At 38.4% G+C, this 19,719-nt stretch overlaps 3 protein-coding genes across 3 annotated transcripts in view; 1 reads left to right on the forward strand and 2 right to left on the reverse strand.

The window, feature by feature from the left end:
- LOC137981861 (uncharacterized) overlaps positions 1-1,632 on the reverse strand; it is a 2,355-nt gene extending 723 nt beyond the window's left edge. The window contains exon 1 of the mRNA XM_068828902.1: positions 1-1,632. This exon is cut by the window's left edge and continues 723 nt beyond it. Coding sequence (XP_068685003.1) covers positions 1-1,632 — 1,632 coding nt within the window.
- Positions 1,633-1,881: 249 nt separating this feature from the next.
- Positions 1,882-2,994, reverse strand: LOC137981862 (uncharacterized). The gene has a single exon (XM_068828903.1). The coding sequence runs from the start codon at positions 2,992-2,994 to the stop codon at positions 1,882-1,884; it is 1,113 nt and encodes a 370-aa protein (XP_068685004.1).
- A 2,226-nt stretch (positions 2,995-5,220) lies between these two features.
- LOC137983761 (probable ATP-dependent RNA helicase ddx6) lies at positions 5,221-17,528 on the forward strand. The gene is made up of 10 exons (XM_068830939.1): positions 5,221-5,502; positions 5,600-5,672; positions 7,319-7,553; positions 8,368-8,511; positions 10,982-11,076; positions 13,374-13,496; positions 13,652-13,720; positions 14,562-14,621; positions 14,821-15,001; positions 15,276-17,528. Exons 1-10 carry the CDS (start codon positions 5,450-5,452, stop codon positions 15,542-15,544), a joined length of 1,302 nt encoding a protein of 433 aa, XP_068687040.1. The 5' UTR covers positions 5,221-5,449; the 3' UTR covers positions 15,545-17,528.
- Positions 17,529-19,719: the final 2,191 nt, after the last annotated feature.

Raw genomic sequence — 19,719 nt, forward strand, 5'->3', positions numbered from 1 at the left:
CTGCTCAGGGCGTGAATTACTTCGAATTTCGGCCACTCGGTTCTCGACAAACTGCTTGTACTCCTTATCAGTGTTTGTGATCCACCACAGCGAAATCATGGAATCTGTCCAGTTAAAAATATCGTCAATTTTTACGCCGTCTAATGCTTGACTCACGCTGTTCAACAATCTGGTCGCAGTTAAGTTGGACAACAACTCCAGACGAGGGATAATTTGTTTAGCTAATGGTGCAACTCTTGTCTTCGAAGATACTATCCGACATTCCACCCTCGCCTCATACTCTACTCTCATGTAGACCACAGCTCCATAAGCCTTTTCCGATGCGTCAGCAAAACAGTGAAGTTGGACTGAATTGACCTTGTCTCCATTCAATCCCTTAGCATAACATCTCTTAAAGCTCACTCTTCCAGCCTGTCTCAAATCCGATAGAGTCGCCAGCCACTGGTGATTGAGTTCAGCATCGACCAACTCGTCCCAGTCTTTTCCAGCCTTGCAAAGTTCCTGAAACATCATCTTGAATAGAAGAATGACCGGAGCTATCAACCCCAAGGGGTCAAAAAACCTTGTAGCTGTACTGAGAATCAATCTTCTTGTTGCTGCTTGGGCATCTACATCTCCCAATGTCTTGTTCAGATCATAAATCAGTTCATCTTGGGTTGGGTTCCAAAGCATTCCCAAAACCTTTTGCTCCTTTTCTGTACTTTGCTTGAAAACTGATTTAGAGAAGCTTTCGTCTTCTTCTTCTACTCTAGGTCCATTGCTCTTTTCGGTGTCATCACTGAAAGCTTCACCTTGTTCCAGTAATTTCAGCAGATTTTCTGAATTGCTACTCCACTTTCTCATATTGAAGCCTCCTGACTTAAGACAGAGCTTTATCTTCTTAGCCAATTTGAACGCACTATCCACGTCACCATTTCCAGACACATAGTCATCAACATATAAAGACTTCAACAGCTCTCTTGCAAGTGCACTGTCCACTGGCAAACATGTGTTCAAATGGTGTCTGATTGTGGCATTTAGAATGAAAGGACTTAAGTTTACACCAAATACCACACGTGCAAAACGTAGTACCATGACTTCTGGACTTTCCTTATTCGGATCTTCAACCCATAAAAATCTCACAAAGTCCCTGTGTTCAGGATCAATCTCAATGTTCAAAAACGCCTTCTCAATGTCTGCAGTTAGGGCAACTTCATGGACTCTGAACCTCAGCAAAATGTCAAATAACAAGGGATTAAGAGAAGGTCCAATGTGCAGACAGTCATTTAAACTAGGCCAAAACACTTTAGATGAGGCATCGTATACAACTCTCACCTTAGTTGTATCTCTGTCAAGTCTCACTACCGTCCTGTGTGGAAGATAGTGGACATCTCCAGGCGGTGGTATTTGATCTTGTGGTACCATTTCAACCACACCACTATGCAGTTGCTCTCTAATCACACCATCATACTGCTTCAGAATTTCTGCTTGGTTCTTGAGCTTCTTGATTGTTGTTGTCAGTCTACGCAATGCCACTGTATAATTGTCTGGTAACATAGGGTGATTATCCTTGAATGGTAACTTGCCCTGGTATCTCTTTCCAGTAAATGTGATGTCATTTGAAAACTTGTCAATATTAGACTGAAGTTTCATGTTCCTTAATGCCCAAAGTTTCTAAGTCCCAAAATTTCTGCAGATCATCCTTCATATCACTTATCTCTGTGGACTCTATCTTTAACACATGCGTGGAACTCAGATTCACAGTGCATGACCTTGTCAATGTTGAGCACATAGTTGGTCCTGATAAAACCCAACCTAAATTGGTTTCAAGGGCTACTGGTCCATAGGGATCTCCTTTAATGATGTTCCCAGTAAAGAACGACCAGTAATAATCTGCTCCTATCAGCACATCAACACTGACAGAATCACTTGTATCACATGCAAGTTGTAGACCCTGCAAGTAGGGTTGCATTCCAACATGGTTCGAGACCGTTGATTGGACACTGGGCTGCAAATTACTGGTACAACATATGAGGTGATATACACATTCATTTCATCCAATATTCTGACACACAATTGCACAACATCACATTCTTTCACAGGGGCTGAGTTATCTCCAAATGTTTTGATCAAAAGTGTCTCCTTACCAATGGTTGGTAGGTTTAATTGTTCACATGCCTTACTGGTTATGTATGATCTCTGGCTACAGGAATCAAATATCACATGGGCATTCAATCCAAGTTGTTGGTTATCTGGTCTGCAAACAAAGGCTTGGGCTACCTGCAACAACACAGAGTTGGCATTGTTGCTAACGTGCATAGCTGAAGTTCCAGCTTCTCTGCTCCTATCTTGAGATGATCCAGATCCATGTGGTGTGGCCTCGTCACTAACTACATTCCTGGATGTTGGAATGTTCCTTATTCTTTCACAAATGGTTACATGGTGTCTACCTTCACAGTTAAAGCATTTTGCCTTTGACTGACAATTTGTGGAGCTATGGCCACCCTTCAGGCACACAAAACACTTGCCATTTCGTCTCAGTATTGTTCTCCTAGCTTTCGGTTCAGTGATGGTCATGCAGTTAATGGATTTGTGATTCTTCTTGCAAAATACACATTGTTGAGTAAATTCCTCACTGCCTGTATAGAGGGCAGAGGCAGAATGTGGCTGTTTGCTTCTTGCTCTGTACTGTTCAAACCTGGGTGTATTGGCATTTGCACCACTTGTTTTCATTGCAGTACATCTTTCCCTGGCCTCCAACTCAGTTTTCAGTGCACTCAACAAGGCATCAAGATTCCATGATTCCTCACTGCCAAACTTATGGCTTACAACCAATTGTAACTCTGAGGGGATTTTTTCCATCACGACTGGGACTAATAAATTCCCAAAGGACCGTGATTCAACTCCTAACGCATTCAAACCTCGAATGTTGATTTCAATCTTGTCAAACAATTCACGTAATCTCTTTGTTTCATGCACTGAATTGACAGATGGAAGTTTCAATAAGGCATCCATATAATTTGATATCAGCAACTGCGGGTTACCAAATCGGTCCTTAAGAATGTCAATGGCTACTTTATAATTGTCTGCGGTCAGAGGCAGTCCAGCAATTGCGGATTCAGCATTGCTTGTTACTCAACTCTTCAGATAGGTGAATTTTTCAATGGCCGAGATGCCAGTATTTCCATCGACAGAAGATTGAAATGTGTCCCAGAAACCCTGCCATTCTTGATAATTTCCCGAAAAGGATTTGAGTTCGAGTTTAGGTAGTTTCACTTTTGCACTTTCGGTAATTCTGGTACTACTATTTTCCTGATTTGTCGCATGGGCCTGTGTGTGTTCGCCATGTTTCCCTTTCTCCAAACTCAAATCGATTTTCGTTAAAATACTATAAACGTGCTCACAAAACTCACCAGAATCTTCTATTTCTTTCTCCAGTTCCTTTGGTTTGGTGAGCTCTAATATTGTTTCATCCAGCCTTTTGGTCGTTTACAATTTTTCGGTCAACAAGGCTTTCAGAGCCGTTAACTTTTCCCTGAACGACGTTAAATCTCCCACGTGTTCTGTCAAAATTTTCTCCACCTTCCCCACTGTTTTGTACACAAAGGTCCTGTGTGCATCTCGTATTTTCCTGTTCTTGTCGATATTCATGACGCTTTATGTCCATAAACACCCTTTTTCAGTAGACTTCGCCTTTTTCCAATTCAAAAAATCCTTCGATGACGGCAACAGCTTTGTTGTTCTACTCCTTCTTGTATTTCCTCCGACTCGAAAGGACCATGTAATGAATCTTTATGGTATATTTAATTCATTTCCTGGTGAATGATCTCTTTACAATTTTCCATACGAATTACCACTTCACTCGACCGTTTCAGGCCTTAAGCACGGTTGAAATCTAAAACTCAATACTCAACTTGACACTCGAAGCGATCCGACGATCGATCAAAACTCTGACAAAAAGTCCTTCTTTTACACGTGACTTTCTTCCCGCCACACGTAATGTATGCTTATTTATGTCAAATCTATTTTTAACACGCGTCTGCTGCTGATTTCAACCAGGTGAAGGAGTACGAAAGTGATTCTGAAATCAGCGATGTTGATACGGATAGTGACTCAAAGGATCTTATCATTAGTAAGCCAGTAGTAACAAGGTCCGGAAGGCAAGTAAAAGTGTGGACACGGTTTGATGTCTAGGCAAAAAAAGGTACGGTACCCGAGACAAGGTGGACTGTGCATTGAAGGATTTTGAGGCATCAAGCATGGCTATATTTTGAGACAATTTAACAGGCATATAACACCATCTAAGAACAAACAGGACACCACTCCTACAAGTAAATGTAAGAATGTATGACGTAAGTTAAGTTGTATGGCCTTGTATTGAATCCTTTTTCGTAGTTCACAGTTCTATACGTAAAATAATATTAGAAGTGGTATGATCTATCAAATATTAAAATGTTTCAAAATAATAACTTATTTAAGCCCGAGATGATCCTAAGACCTTTATTTGCTTTAAAGATAAAAAACACAGGTTTATTAATATTTAACTCTTTACAACAAAACAAATTAATTTTCAACTTTTTTGTTAACCGTAACTGAAAAAGTAACCGATAGCCGTAAAAGAGGCAGAATTTTAGCCGATAACCGTAATTGCCACCACCCCATTGAGACCCTCTGTCAATGAGGAGAGAGACAACGACAACGACAACGACAATGGAGACCCCGGGAACGAGGTTGGCTGATCTGATGGCTCGTACGTCGCCACCCTTCCTGATCTGTTGTCTCCAGTGTTAATATGGGAAATGCTTTCTCTTGGGTTGAGCGCAACAACATGCAGTAGAATGACCTTTTATTTCTAACAGCAGGGCATATTACAATTCAAAGGTATCAGTTAAAAAAGGAGTCACATCCATAAAAACATAAACCATTGCCTCATCAACGCATACATTTAATAGCGATCTATCAGTGAAAATTTGTTATTCATAAAATACTTTATATTTGTACAGGAAAATTCTTTGTGGTCGAAAAGTTCGATGTCAAAAACATCTCCAAAAAGAGCACTTCTGGGTTTTTGCGGTATATTTTTGCTGTCAAGTTTTCTAAACTGGAAATTTGATAGCTAAATCTTTATTTGACTGCAAATTTTTTTCCTCATTCTAAACCCCGCTGATCTCGCCACGCCCCACCCCTTCTAGGTCCCAGGAGTCGAAGCTTATTTCATGACTCACATGTTTTCATAGGACTGGGAGCGAAGTTGTCGCGAGTTTATTTTTGAAAGCGAAAGCAGAACCGGGGAAAATTACAGTTGTCGGATTCGCAAAAATAATCGTTGTCCATCGTACTGGAAATTACTTCTATTCAGATATTACGTGTTCATAGGTTTAAAACAAAGGCTCGTATACTTTTGGAGATATCCCTTTTGTCAGTATCGGTGGGATAAAACTAATATTTTCAACTGTTCGTCTCGTCAGCGATGGCAACTACGAAAACTGAAGCAGTGCCATCCGCTCTGCGTTGTGCGGGAACGTAAGGTTTTTTTCTTGTAATTTGGCAAGCATTAGCAAAGTTACACAAACTATGTACTGCTTCCTAATTTTTTCTTTCTTGGATTGTTGCTTTATAGGGAAGGACCTGATCATGATTCATGGAAAGCCAGTTTAAAAGCTCCCACGAAGGATAGACGTATACAAACTTCTGTACGTAAAGGAGACGTTAATTTACTAGCTCTAGATCACCTTTATACTCCCGCTGTGGAGTTCGTTTTGGTTGTAGATAAGCGGATACAGTTCAAAAGTTTGTATTATGCAAATTTTTGTTCAGCACTTTAATGCTTTGTAATCATTATTTAGAAATGCAAACAAAGACGTATTTGATGGTGTTAAAGGTTCGTTAAATTTACTGCCAACAGATACTCCAACCTTTGTCTCATCAAATTTTACTTATCAGATTGTTTCCGTACAAAAACAGGTTTATTTAACGTTACATTACTGTGACTTCATGTATAAACCTTTTCCTGTGATAATCTAGCTGATCAATGCAAGTTAAAGAGTCCTCCAAAGATAGTACGGAAATTCTTGTGTTTCAAACTTGAAACCTTGGGGTTTAGGCTTTTGGTCTTTGTCAGAGCAATTTGAAGGTTTGATGAAGAGCTAACCTTTGTTTTCTCCCTATGGTCAGATAATTTCCATTTTGTCAACTTGTTTGGTACAACCGAATTTATGTGCTTTGCTCACCGAGCTCCACCGTTTCTTTAAAAATTCCCATTAGAATAGTATTATTTCTCGTTACATCACCCATTGTTATTAATGTGCCAAACAGAAGCTAATTGGCTCTTGAATAACGTCTTTTGCTCAGTGGTTGGCAGATTTCACTATCTAAAGAAATTTAACGTCAGTGTTTGTAAACAAGAAATATCGATATTGACAAAGTTTAATAAAGGTTTAATTCTTGCCAATTGCAATCCCATTGTTTGTTAACAAATGAACACATTGTATCAAGATAATAACTTGTGTGACGTATCATATTACATATAGTGATTCTGTTCCTTTATTGTATTGTGATTGGACAGAGCAGGTGAAAGCCCAAAAAGAAATCATTTAGAAGAAAATTTTGAGGTGCATTGGGTTAAATGTATACCCGGTTTTTTTTATGTTAAAGCTGTCTAATACATTTGGGTAGAAGTAAGGCAAACTGTTGAAAGAAGGTTCATAGGTTATCCAAGCATAAGAAATGACTGTGCTAACTTTGACCTTCAACTGCATGTGGAGGTGTACTGGTACAAAAACTCCATGTTCTGTTTTTTTATGAAGAATCATTGGACTTGATGTAACAGCCTGATGCTTTTAGAAAGAAAAGCACGGAAGAAGTTTATGCTAGCTCAGTTTCTCATCAGAGTCGAAGAAAAAATGTAACTTGCTTTCATAAAGCATAATTTCAGCTAAATTCAGAAAGTGTTGCCCATGGAACCTCTTTTTGAAACAACAATTTACCTTTTCATTAGTTGAATTATACTTACCAAAGCTGGCATGGACACGTTTGGAAGTGCTGATAGCATGTTTAAACAAACATCTTGTAACAGAACTTCTTGATGGATGTAGGTCAGCAAAGTGTATCGCAAAGGAGTAAGGCATAAACAGGTTTGGTAGATGGGAAACAAACTCCTCAAGATTATGAAAGCCAACACGTCATTCATGCCTCTAGTGCCTCTGATGCAGCTTCACATACAATGTAGCATAACAATAATATTTTCAATTTTTGGGAAAGTAAGGTTAAATGCAGTATAACTCTGGGCCTTCAGTGGGATTAGTATATGTGCTATCTCCTTTGTTCTACTTTTACACAGGATGTTACAGCAACTAAAGGAAATGAATTCGAAGACTATCATCTTAAAAGGGAGTTGCTTATGGGAATATTCGAGAAAGGATATGAGAAGCCTTCTCCTATACAAGAGGAGAGCATTCCTGTGGCATTGGCTGGGAAGCACATTCTTGCCAGAGCAAAAAATGGTACTGGCAAAACAGCTGCATATCTGATACCTCTCCTAGAAAAATGTGATGCCAAAAAGTCACACCTTCAAGGTGGGTGATATCTTCTAGTTGATCATTACCCACTACCTTGACGGCATTGAAAGCGTGTGAAGAAAATCTAAAATTAGGAAACTCAGTGAAAGCAATAAGTTTGCATAAAAAATTCTTGATTTGTATTACTTTTTACTTTTGTAACCAATGACCCTAATTTTAACTAAGACAAGGAAATGTTTGCATGTTTGGGTTCAATCTCCTGGGGATCTGTTTGGTTTTTATGATGTTCTTGCAAACACAAAGGATTCTGGTCAAGTTCTGTAAAATTAATATTTAGCTCTTATTAACCGAGCAGAAGGTCTGTATGGGAGAATCTTGACCGAGGTCGTGAGTACAGACCGAACGCAGTGAGGTCTGTACACACGACCGAGGTCAAGATTTTCCCATACAGACTGACTAAGCTCGGTTAATAAGATGTTTATTATATGGCAAACAAGGACAATTTAATTCGTTTAATGTAACTGGTTTGTACTAACTGACATTTTGCTTGCGAACGGCGATGAGCTGAGCTTAATTCTGCCACAGTTTGCTCGTCCTCCTTACCTTTTTTTCTCATCATGCTTTCTGGCACTTCCATAAGTAAATATTGGTAAAAGAAAATACTCAACATTTTTGCATTTTAGTTTGCATCTTTTCACCGCAAAACATTACCGGTCTAGATGCCGGTCTAGATGGGAAAATCTAGACCGCGGTCAATATCGATTTTACCCAATCAAATTCGTGAACTTGGTAGTTCCCAGTCCTTGTGAGACAGAGCCATATAATAACAAGTAATATTATTATCATGAGGGTTGCCACCTTTTCTTTTCAGCTCTTGTCCTTGTACCTACACGTGAGCTGGCTCTTCAGACATCACAAATTTGCAAGGAACTTGGGAAACACTTGGGAGTGCAAGTTATGGTAACCACAGGAGGAACAAGTCTCAAGGATGATATCATGAGACTTTACAATGATGGTAAATTCAGCCTTCTTCATACAACGAGCTTGGTCCAACACTTTTCATTCATGGTCAAGCCTAAAGCCAGTTAACTCTTTAACCCTCGCACATAAAAAATAGTGGATCAAATAAAATAACTGCTAATGCAAGCCTGTATGCAGTTTCCTACATGTAGTTCAAACATTCTGCCATCTTTAACAAACCTTGAGTTTTTCTTGCCTTTTCATCTTCATTTTATATCCTGCAACATGCAGTCCATGTCCTTTCAAATTTTCTGACCAGAGTTTAAAGTACTAAAACATAACAGACATGGAATAGTGTCTCTCTTGTCTCTTCACAGAAGTTCCTTATAGGATTTGGCTCTAACGTTTTAAATTTTTGTTTTTGGTCATGATTTCCCTGCACATGTGTAATATTCCTTGTCACTGGTTGTTCATGTCTTCGATTATTATTCAAAGATTTTCTTAATTCGTTTACTCATTTACTGTTACTTCAGGGTTGTCAATAAGGTCCGGTAGGCAGCCAAAACCACCGGCTAGTATGCCGTCTTCAGCCGGCAACTTTTGCCTCATTTTACAACCAGTCAAGTTGTAAAATCTTACACTTGTTAGATTATCATCAAAGAAACTTTAAAAACATTCCTCTCCCGGTTTTGAGTGGAATTGATGGCATATTTTTTACGAAGATTAAACACAAGAAATAACCGCAAAACTGCTCGTGCTCGATTGTTCCTGCGAATGGGGTGGACTGCCTGGAACATTTAACTGAATAGTTCCAAGTCTTGCACTTAATCTGATGAAACAACATGGTGTCCGAAAAAGAACGTTTTCCTGTCCTCAGTCAAGTGTGCCAAGCTCACTTTCATGGCCACCTACTTTTAATAATTAACATTAGCCTTCTACCCTCAAATTACAGTCGAACCTCGATTATCCGGACTCGTTGGGACTAGACGAAATAGTCCGGATAAACGAGGGTCCGGATAATTGAGAATATGAATATTAATGAGGACCAAAAACTAATGAGGAACAAAAACATTAAGAAAGCGACATTTAATCGTGAAACAAAACATTTGCAAATCGTTTGGAAAACAATATGGTCTACATCTTCACTGTCCGTTGTGAATACCAGTACACGTGTCGGCAAACGCCAGGATCTTTTCCTTGCTCTTGCGGATATTAGATAATTTTTATCTGCCGTTTACTAACGCCATATTTAGCTGACAAATTGGTTCCTTTTTCTTCTTTCTCTAATCGCAAAATTATAGCCTGTTTATCTTTTATCGAAAGAACGGATCGCTTACGCTTCAAGGACATGATAATCGTGAATAAACATTCGTGACGTATGTAGCTTGTTTGCCGAACGAGCCAATAGAGTGTGAAATTTCACTTAGCAACAAAGCAACTCTAAGCCAATCAGAACAGAAAGTTCTGCATTAGCTAAGCATTAGTTATGACGTGTGTGAGCGCTGCTTTATTTTGCTTTTTGAAAGAGAAACAAACTCGGGTTTACTTTACTTTTCAACGCCGTAGTATATGGCTAAGGATCTTGATGATCGATGACTAATAAATATTCATGACAAAATTGGGACCAGAGAAAAAGTCCAGATAATTGAGAAATCCAGATAATCGAGGTTCGACTGTAATTGGAAACCCTGATGCTTACAATTCAGCTCCATGGAGGGTTTGAACTCGGTATCTCCGCATCCATAGGCAATTGCTATGACCACTTGGCCACGGAAAACTTTCTGACAGACTACACGGGAAATGTTTATTACAGTGCGACGCGCCTTACCGTGGCCACCTAACAAAGCTTTTTGAAAGTTATACGCCAATCAGGGTGTGCGAATTTGATTGACAGTCACCCTCCTTGCAAAGTTCGCACGGTTGAAAGTTAAACACTGTTGCATGGGTTGCTGAGTTGACGTATTTACACGTAGTTGTCAAATGTGAAAGTTTGTTGGGTGGCCACGGTAAGGCGCTTTGGACTGTAAAGAATTGTGTGCGTGACCGGAAACAACATGTGCTTTTGTTGCATGCAAGGTCCGGTTATTGTATGACTTGGTAACACATCTCACAGGGCTAATTGTATAATTTGATAATTTCTTCCGGCAAGAAAAAGTATTAAATATTTTTAAATACCATCATAGAATCTTGTGAAGCATCTGCTTGCTGGTTTTGATTGGAATCAATGCTGTTAACCACAGTTTTAAATTTGAACAATAATAAATTATTCTATGATCGCAATTAACCAGGTGGTTGGGTCACTGAATATGGGCTTTGGACTTCGAACTACAGAATTGAACTGGATATTGACCAAGATATTGCCACATACACTGTAAATAAAGCCATGAACTACTGTGAACTTTAAAGGAAATGAGCTAAGAATCCTTCAAAAAAGTGTAGGCTACCCGTAGCCTCTTGTTATTTCCACAAGGAACTTGCGGAAGTCAGAAAATTAAACTTGCTCATCCTGGTTCTTTATTTGGCAGTTCACATCATCGTTGCCACACCTGGCCGCATACTAGATTTGATGAAAAAAGGGGTTGCTAAAGTGGACAGCTGTCAAATTCTTGTCATGGACGAGGTCAGTACTCAGTAATATTGAACTAAATAGATTTAGTGTGTGCCGGGCCAGTGAAACTGGATTTCAAGGGCTCAAAATTTAAAAAATCCAGATACGAGAATAAAGACACTATTTCGCAAATTTAGTGGCAAAGTCGTCAAACTGTATATGTGTAAAGAAATCACTGAAAATGTGTTATGATAAAGGCAATTGGGTTGTATTTGTTTACCCACATAACAGCTACAGCTGTAAAACTAACGCACTCATCCTCATTGGGCCCATGAAGACTCTTGAGGCCAGTTCTTTCGGTTTCCATAATCAAGTATTTTTATGGGGTGCGGGGAATAGCAGCATGCCCAACCCCCAAACTGGAGGGCCAGTGACTACCATTTGCCCTGGCCTCTACCCTTTGACCTGCCCGCCATGGTTAGTCCTGCTGGGGGGAGACCCAGACGGTATAACTCTCGGGGTCATTGAGGCACGCAAGCTCCTCCACCACTACAAGGTGGTGGTCCAAGGAGAGCTAGAGCTGTAAGTTACGCCACAATTGTGCCCCATATCTTCAAGAAAACTCATCTTTTCATTCCTTTATTTAGCAAAAATAGTGGTAGTGGCAACCTCTAGCCCTTTTACAGTACCGCTGAAAGCATTTACCCATTTTCTGTGGTTTTGCCGTGGCAGATTTGCAGATCAAACACCATGTTCTTTCTTCTTGATATCCTGATTGCACATTTGCTCGATACTGTTAATTTCTCCTATTGGCAGCAGAAGACAAGCAGCATTATTCCAGACATGCTTCTGTTGTAGAGGTTTAGTTGCCTCCTATTCCTGGGCTCCTACTCAGAAGTACAGTATTGTGAAAAAGTAATGAGAGCGAAATGCGCGAATTTCGTTCTTTGTCCCTGCGAACTTTCGACAAAATTTCGCTTGAAAATTCGAGCGTCGTTTCGCGATTTTTCTAGCGTAATTTCGCTAAAACAAAGAGAGAAAATTCACCGCATTTTCGAGCCCAGCGCGAAAATTCGCTAAAACAAAGAGAGAAAATTCGCTGCATTTTCGAGACCAGCGCGAAAAACCAAAAGCGTAATTTCGCTTGTTGTACGCGAAATTTCGTAGTGTGGTTTGTAAAGATCGATCACATATCGATCGGCTATTCAGTTTTGTAAACAACTGCAGTCACTTTGACAGCACTTTGATGATCAGTCCATGTATTTTGGAAATAGTTCAGTAGTTGTGTCCGTTTCAATTCTCTACAAAATTCTCCCTTTGTAATGTGTTTTTATTCATCTTTCTCGGCAGAGAAGACTCGAAAAAACATATGCAATTTCAATCCTTTGGTTGTGAGGACAAACTGTTGTCAACAATGCAAAGCCTGTAAATATAAAAGAGGGAACTGATATCTGTTCACTCCACAGGACTTTGTTTTCGAGCTGATGTCTAATTTAATGGATGACATATGCGATAGTTGGTAATTTATAAACTTCACTTTATCTTGATGGTCGGAAAGTTCTGAATGATAAATGGTGTTGTAGCGTGAAACTTCTTTGGCTTGCATACATGAAACCGTGACAGAACCGTTTGGCAAAGATGATGTTCCACTCCATCTTGATGGGTAAATACTTTTGGGTGGTACTGTATTTCGAAAGTGCGAAGGTGAAAACTTATCACAAGGTTGTGACTTCTCCAGATATTTTAGTTGCAAAGGGAAAAAATTATTCAGTCGCAAAGGACTGTTTTGGTTGCAATTTTCAGCCTTGTGTTCATGAAATGTGCAGACTGTGTACATGGAAATGTAACAATCTGTCAAAGAAAATGTTGGAGTTCATAATTAGACATGCTTTTGGGGAGGAATTAATTTTCAGTCAAATCTATGACAATAAGTTTAAAATCGTTAACAGTGAGCTTTAAAGTAACGATTGGCAACAGTTTCAGAGAAGGGAGGGAGGGAGGGGACACTAGAAAATGTAAGCTACACAAAACACCCTGTACACTGTGCAAAGTAAAACTACTAGCACACATGCAGGCACACACATTGACTGCATCAGAATACTGCTGACGCTAACGCTGGAAGGCCCTGACATCAGAACAGAAACACACCTGAAAATGCTACAGGTGGGTTGCTGAAGCCTGGTTAGGGCTAACCATTGGTAAGAGCTATCAAAACCTATAGGTTTCCCTGTTATTTATTGCAGACTACACGGTACATCCATAAATGCAAAGTCCACACCAAGCACTGAGTGCTTGCTCGTAGTCGGTAACTAAGTAAAATCTCATTTAATCCTATTACAATCAATCACAAAGGTCTTTGTTTTGTTTAGGCTGATAAGCTGTTGTCCATGGACTTTAAAGGCACGTTGGAGGACATAATCAACTTCTTCCCTCCCAGCCGACAGATACTTCTTTACTCTGCTACTTTTCCAATCTCTGTGAAAGAATTTAAGGTGTGTTGCAGCATTTTTGAAGATGTTAACCATGTTTTTGTGTATTGGTTAAATTTAGATTGTGATGGGATTATCCTTATCAAACGGAACCAACCTCTGTGCCATCTTACTTTGATAAAAGGGTAATGGAGATTTAATAAAAATATTGTTTCTAGGACAAACATTTGGAGAAAGCCTATGAAATTAATCTCATGGACGAGCTGACATTAAAGGGAATTACCCAGGTAACCTTATGTTTTCTTGAGCAGTATAAATTTTCATTTCCCCTTAGCTAGGAGAATAAATTCATGGTAAGGAATCCTGGCATTTGTCGTTAAATATTTTTTAAATCACCATGTGTAGTGGAGCCCCCAAAAGATCCTATAATTTATGAGATGTATGGTTGTACTACAGTAAAAGGTCTTTATTGAAGATGGAATGTTTTGTAGACCTGCATTTCTGCAACAGTCTTGCGTCTATTAAATTTATTATTTTTATCTTACTAAAAGATCTGTAATTTTAACGTTGCATAAGAGGTTGGCCTTACAGACTGTAGGAATGTGTTGTTCATGTAGTGTATACTGGTCTTTTGCACCTGTATGGAATAAGACATTTCCTGAGACACCGAAACAGTGAAACGAAACACTAAAACACCATGTATGACCCCACAATACATTGCATACTAACCGACAAAGGTTGGATTTGAGATTAAATATTGTTGTAGGCCTAATTAGGCCTAAAATGTTATTGCTCCTAATTCATTGAGATTACGATTAGGATTCAGATTAAGACTGAGATTAGGAGCAATAACTTTTTAGGCCTAATTAGGCCTAAAACGATGTTTAATCTCAAACCCAACCATTGTCGGGTAGTATTCAATGTATGGTGGGGTCATACATGGTGTTTTGGTGCTTTGTTTCGCTGTTTTGTTGTTTAGTAATGTCCAACATATGACACTTGTATTTAAAAAATCTTGTGTAAGAGAATTCTCTGCTGTTTATGGGCAGTTTAGAGGTCAATAAAGTTTATAGGACTTTGTAAATTTATTTAATGTAATTGATCATAAAATATTATCTCCATTTGCAGTATTATGTCTACCTTCAGGAGAAACAGAAAGTACATTGCCTAAACACATTGTTCTCCAAGGTATGCTTAGGAAATTGCAACAGTACATTGTCCTTCAGGAGTTGATTTGCTCCTGATTGTTTGGCAAAACTGCAACAGCGACAACAATGATGATTATGATTAACTGTTTTTAGGATAAATTACTCATTTTCAAACTTGAGTTGCCTTGTCATGTTGTGGCTAAATTTGGTTTTAGTTTCCTGTTCCAATTGACTTTCAGCTTCAAGTGAACCAGGCGATAATTTTTTGCAACTCAGTCCAACGTGTGGAATTGTTGGCTAAGAAAATTACAGAGCTTGGTTATTCATGCTACTATATTCATGCTCGAATGGAACAGAGTTACCGAAACAAGGTGTTCCATGACTTCAGACAAGGAGAGACAAGAACTCTTGTGTCATCAGGTTAGCTGAATACCCAAATTTGAAGTTTGACAATAATTTAGGTCTCAGTGAAAGTGATCATTGTAGATGAAGTTATGAAGTAAAGAAGCCCGAAAAAATACAGGCTTGAACGGGACTGCACACTGCACACTGCTCTACCAACTGAGCTATCAAGATATCTGGGAACTGATTTGCTGCTGGGAGTTCATTTTTTACATACAGTGAGCAGTAAGGAAATCCTGCTCAAAGGTTTTTAAGGGTAATTAAAACTTGTGTATTTCCTCTCTTGTTGTAGATTTATTCACACGCGGAATCGACATTCAGTCTGTAAACGTTGTTATCAACTTTGACTTTCCAAAGAATTCAGAGACGTATCTGCATAGAATTGGTCGCTCAGGCCGCTTTGGACACCTTGGTCTGGCAATAAATCTTATCACACCAGAAAATAAATTTGATTTGTTCAGGATTGAGCATGAACTGAAGACAGACGTTAAACCAATCCCAGCAGTCGTGGACAAAAAACTTTATGTTGCTGAGTTTCAGCAGCAACAAGAGGAAGACTAGGTGTGCTATAATTCTGGTAGGAAAATGTCTTCGATAACATAAATCTATACGTGTAGAAGAGACAAGTTAGTTTGTGAAAAAAATAAATACATTTGGAGCTAAATTAGATGAACAGTAGAGTATGAGAATAATATCTTTTGACAAGTGGTTTGGGACAAGAGTGGTATAACATGTTCCATGAAAAGCAGTGTTATTTGTTGAAAAAAAAAAAGTAAAGATTTTCAGGAATGTTCTGTTTGTGATGTATCAACCTTTTTCCATTTATCTGGGTACTTGTCGGAAGCTGGTGTTCTCAAACTCTAACTCTCCAACTCTCTAATTTGGTTCATTCTTTGTAAAACATTCATCTAAAGCATGTGGACCTTAATGCATCTCAGTTTTCTGACAGTAATGGTCTTAAGGCAAGGGCGTAGCTAGGGGGGTCCTGGGGTGCCCGTGACCCCCCCTCTGTAAGCCGTTTTTTACTCAAACAACCTACAATATTCAGGTTGCAAAAATGCGAGTACCCTCTGTTTGACACAGTGTGACCCCCCCTTTGAAAAATCCTGGCTACGCCCATGTAAGGAATTATGTCTTTCAAAGGTCTTACAGTATGACTTAAGAATTTTTTGCGAAGACCTTACGAGAGACCTGGTATATGTACATGTAGTGTATTATTAAAAGTTGTGCCAGACAATTACAGCAGTATAGTTACAGGTATGTAGCAGACATAACATCCTTGTAGCAAAATATGAATTGTTTGTGAAATCACTTTGCCTCATTGATCCTTTTTACTTGCATGCTGCAAGTCATCTTGGCAACTTTTCCTACCAGAGTTATAGAGGTCAACAGTAAGTGCTGAGAAGAAGCAAAGCTTACTGTGACAAAATGCACCTGACAAAGAGTTAAGTATTAATATCTTTCTGACATTCAGAAGGACGATGCTGTTTGTTCAAGTTTGTGTTTTCTGAAGTCATGTTGTATGTGTTCTGTGTAAATCAAGCCTTTTCACTGTCACCTGGAGACAAGTCTTTTTGAAGACCTTAAATCATTAATATCAACAAAAAGTGGCCATGGGTCTTTGGTTATAAGCCAACAAAGGTTGCCATCTGAACAAGGTATCAAGTGGTAATGGCCCATTCAAATTTCCTGTGCTAGGGCCTTTTGTCTCCACAAGAAATCAAGATTCCTGCTCACCACGTCCATAAATTAATTCTTTTACCAGCTTTGGGATGGACAGTCCACAACATCAAGTCCCATTTTGTTTGAAACCTACATTACTTACACTGTAATAAGTTTTTGTGGTTGTAATGACAGGTTCGTTTTGTCTCTTAATCCTTGCTCATTTGATTCTCTTATTTCACTCAATAATTGTCTTTCATTCAAATACTGTTCAGTTCACATGGTCAGTCCATTTTTATTACTCTGTGGTTCCTGGTAGGTTTCCATCGCTAACCATAGGACAGCAGGGCCCAGTGGTTTGAAGGGTGGGTGGTGGGCAGGGCTTTCCACTGGATAACTTTCAATTGGTTTTGCTAGCGTTTAGCTGCTGGATAGTGATTTATCCGGTGGATAGCGTTATCCACCTTTTGAACAACCGAGACCCGATCATTGTCATCCAATGTGTTGCAATTAATCTACAAGCAGGCGATGGTGAAAAGGCAAATAAGATTTTGTAGTGTGATTTGTAACTTTCACAAGTGTGTACTCAAAGATCTCCAAGTCTTAATTGAGGTGGTTGACTTCGATGTATACTGTATATAATAAGTATTATAGCAAAGTTCTTCATTATGAATTTGCAGCACAAATGGAACAAAAATGTCTTTGTAAAAAGTTTAGCTTAACAGTGACAAGACTTGGGAAAAGGGCCCATGTATTACAAGGTGTCTTAGTTGAGATGGATCTTCATTGTTGTTGATGAAGAAGTCCTTGGAAATGTAGTCTGAATGTGCTGCTTTTGATGTAACAAGCACATTTCTGAGTTGGGGGAAAAATAAATGTTGAACTGTAAGTAACTTGCAGACAAGCAAAGAAAAGGGACCTTTACATTATTGTTTTAGAAGGTAAGAATGAGCCAGTGCTGTGAGTGTTCGAAGGAAAATGGCATTGTGTTGAAAACATAATTTAGGCTAGATATGGAAAGTTAGCACAAATGTGATTGACACAAAGACAGGTACGAGTGTTCAATACTTATTTTAATCAACATGGGCAATAAATGCATCTCACGTGAAGGTTTTGGCAAGGCCAAAGGCCCAGTGTTTGGACAGCATAGCAAAAAAATAATTGTGTTGTGGTTGATTGGGGAAAACTTGCATCGAACATCGTAGGTGAAAGTGAAAGAAAAGAATGAAGAAGTAAGACGAACAGTACTGCTGTAATTTAAGAAAAGTGAAGAGAATGAAAATGTGGAGATCTTTGTTTAATGTATTTTTCATGTGAATTGTTTGTGGTTATTTATTTGTTACAAATTTGTAAATATGTACATATTCAGTATATTTCAAAGAATACTTGAGTTTCTGGAGATAATTTTCAGAAGGATGGTAGAGCATGAGGATATACACTCTACAAGTAGTTTGTGTTAATGATGTTGTAGAGAGATGATTAAGGAAACAAACCACAAAAAACATTGCACATTTTGAAATAACTTGAGATTGAAGTCTTGGTAATAGACGAGTAGGCTACAATAGCATCAGTGACAGCTATTTTTGAATGATAGTATTTGAGCATTCCAAGCATTACTTTAGTATGTTTTAACAAGAGTAATAATAATTATGAAAGAAATCAATAATAATAATTATTATTGATTTTTTCATGTCTACACAATGCCTAACATGTATAGAAATATTGTTATTCAAAGTTCTGTCCATTATACATGTAAGCAAACACGCTGTGGTGAACATCAAATGTATGCACCACAGTGTCCAGTTAAAATTAAAGTCAAATTCTCCCAAATGGCACCCTTTATCTTACTGAAGAGAGTGAAAAGAATACTCAAAGATTGGAGTTGAGAGTTGCATGTAATTTGAAGCATAAACAATAATACAACAACATGATGCAAACACAGTAGTTTGAGCTTCCATTTGTTTTACTACCTTACTGCACATGAACCAGACCAGATGAAATTTTAGGGACAAAAATGTTTCATTGGTAAAATATATAGGAGGCACCTGTCATTGAAACTAGGGCAGGAAGGTCATATACAGTATTATCAAAGATAATGATAGTCCTTATGTATTGTAATAATTAATGTTTGTCTGGACAAAGAAATTCACTTTGCTGTTACTGTATACTGATTTTACGGAAGCACCATGAGTATGTTTTTTGTGGTTTGAATGTCTGACTTTTCATCTAGGAATAAAACCTGTTTTTCAGGCTTACATGTTTTAGTCTCAATCTGCATCTAAAACAATTTGGTTTTTTTCAATAATAATACCAATTTATTGCTTGGGCTTTTATTTTGGAAAATGAGACTAAAACACAAGTAGGGAAAATTCCTAGAATGAGCCTTAATTTTGTGGAGTCTACAAGAATTAATTTTGTTGCATGTTTGTATTCACCACTGAAAACCCTTTTCTTTAGAACAAAGGGACTTAGACATTACAAATTTAAAGATTTATTTTTCTATCAAAGCCCAGCATTGCTTGAAATCAGGTTTCATGCTGTCAATTAATGTAGACGATTCTGCAGCTCTAAGGATCATTCCTGACAACAGATCAATCACTCTGACTTTTGAAGTTCGGTCAAATTCATAGATGGTGCAGACAGAGATAAAAACAGCAGGTTTTTTGTTAAGGATTGACCGAAAAATTAATGATTGAAATTCTGCAAAGAGGAATCATTAAAATAATTGAAACCCTAGGGGGCTACTGTTTGACTCCCAGTGTGCCAACCACATTGGGTCAGAAATGGTAGTTGACCACAAGCTATCTTCCTTCCTTTAGTATACTGAATTTAAATGATTTTAAATAAACTTAATTACATCAGGAAAAACTATTTTAAAAAGCTGGGCAATCTACTTTTTTTTTATGCTTTTAAAAGCATTCTCCAAAACGGCCATTGAAAGATCTAGTGGCTGTTTAAGAACAAAAACCATTAATTGTATATTGATACAAGTATGGTCTCCATGTTGTAAATATAATGTTTCCTTGGTATACCTTCCTCCAGACAAGATTGGCAGTGCAAAAATTTAATTCCTA

The sequence above is a fragment of the Montipora foliosa genome, chromosome 13, assembly GCF_036669935.1.
Source record: "Montipora foliosa isolate CH-2021 chromosome 13, ASM3666993v2, whole genome shotgun sequence".
Taxonomy (NCBI): domain Eukaryota; kingdom Metazoa; phylum Cnidaria; class Anthozoa; order Scleractinia; family Acroporidae; genus Montipora; species Montipora foliosa.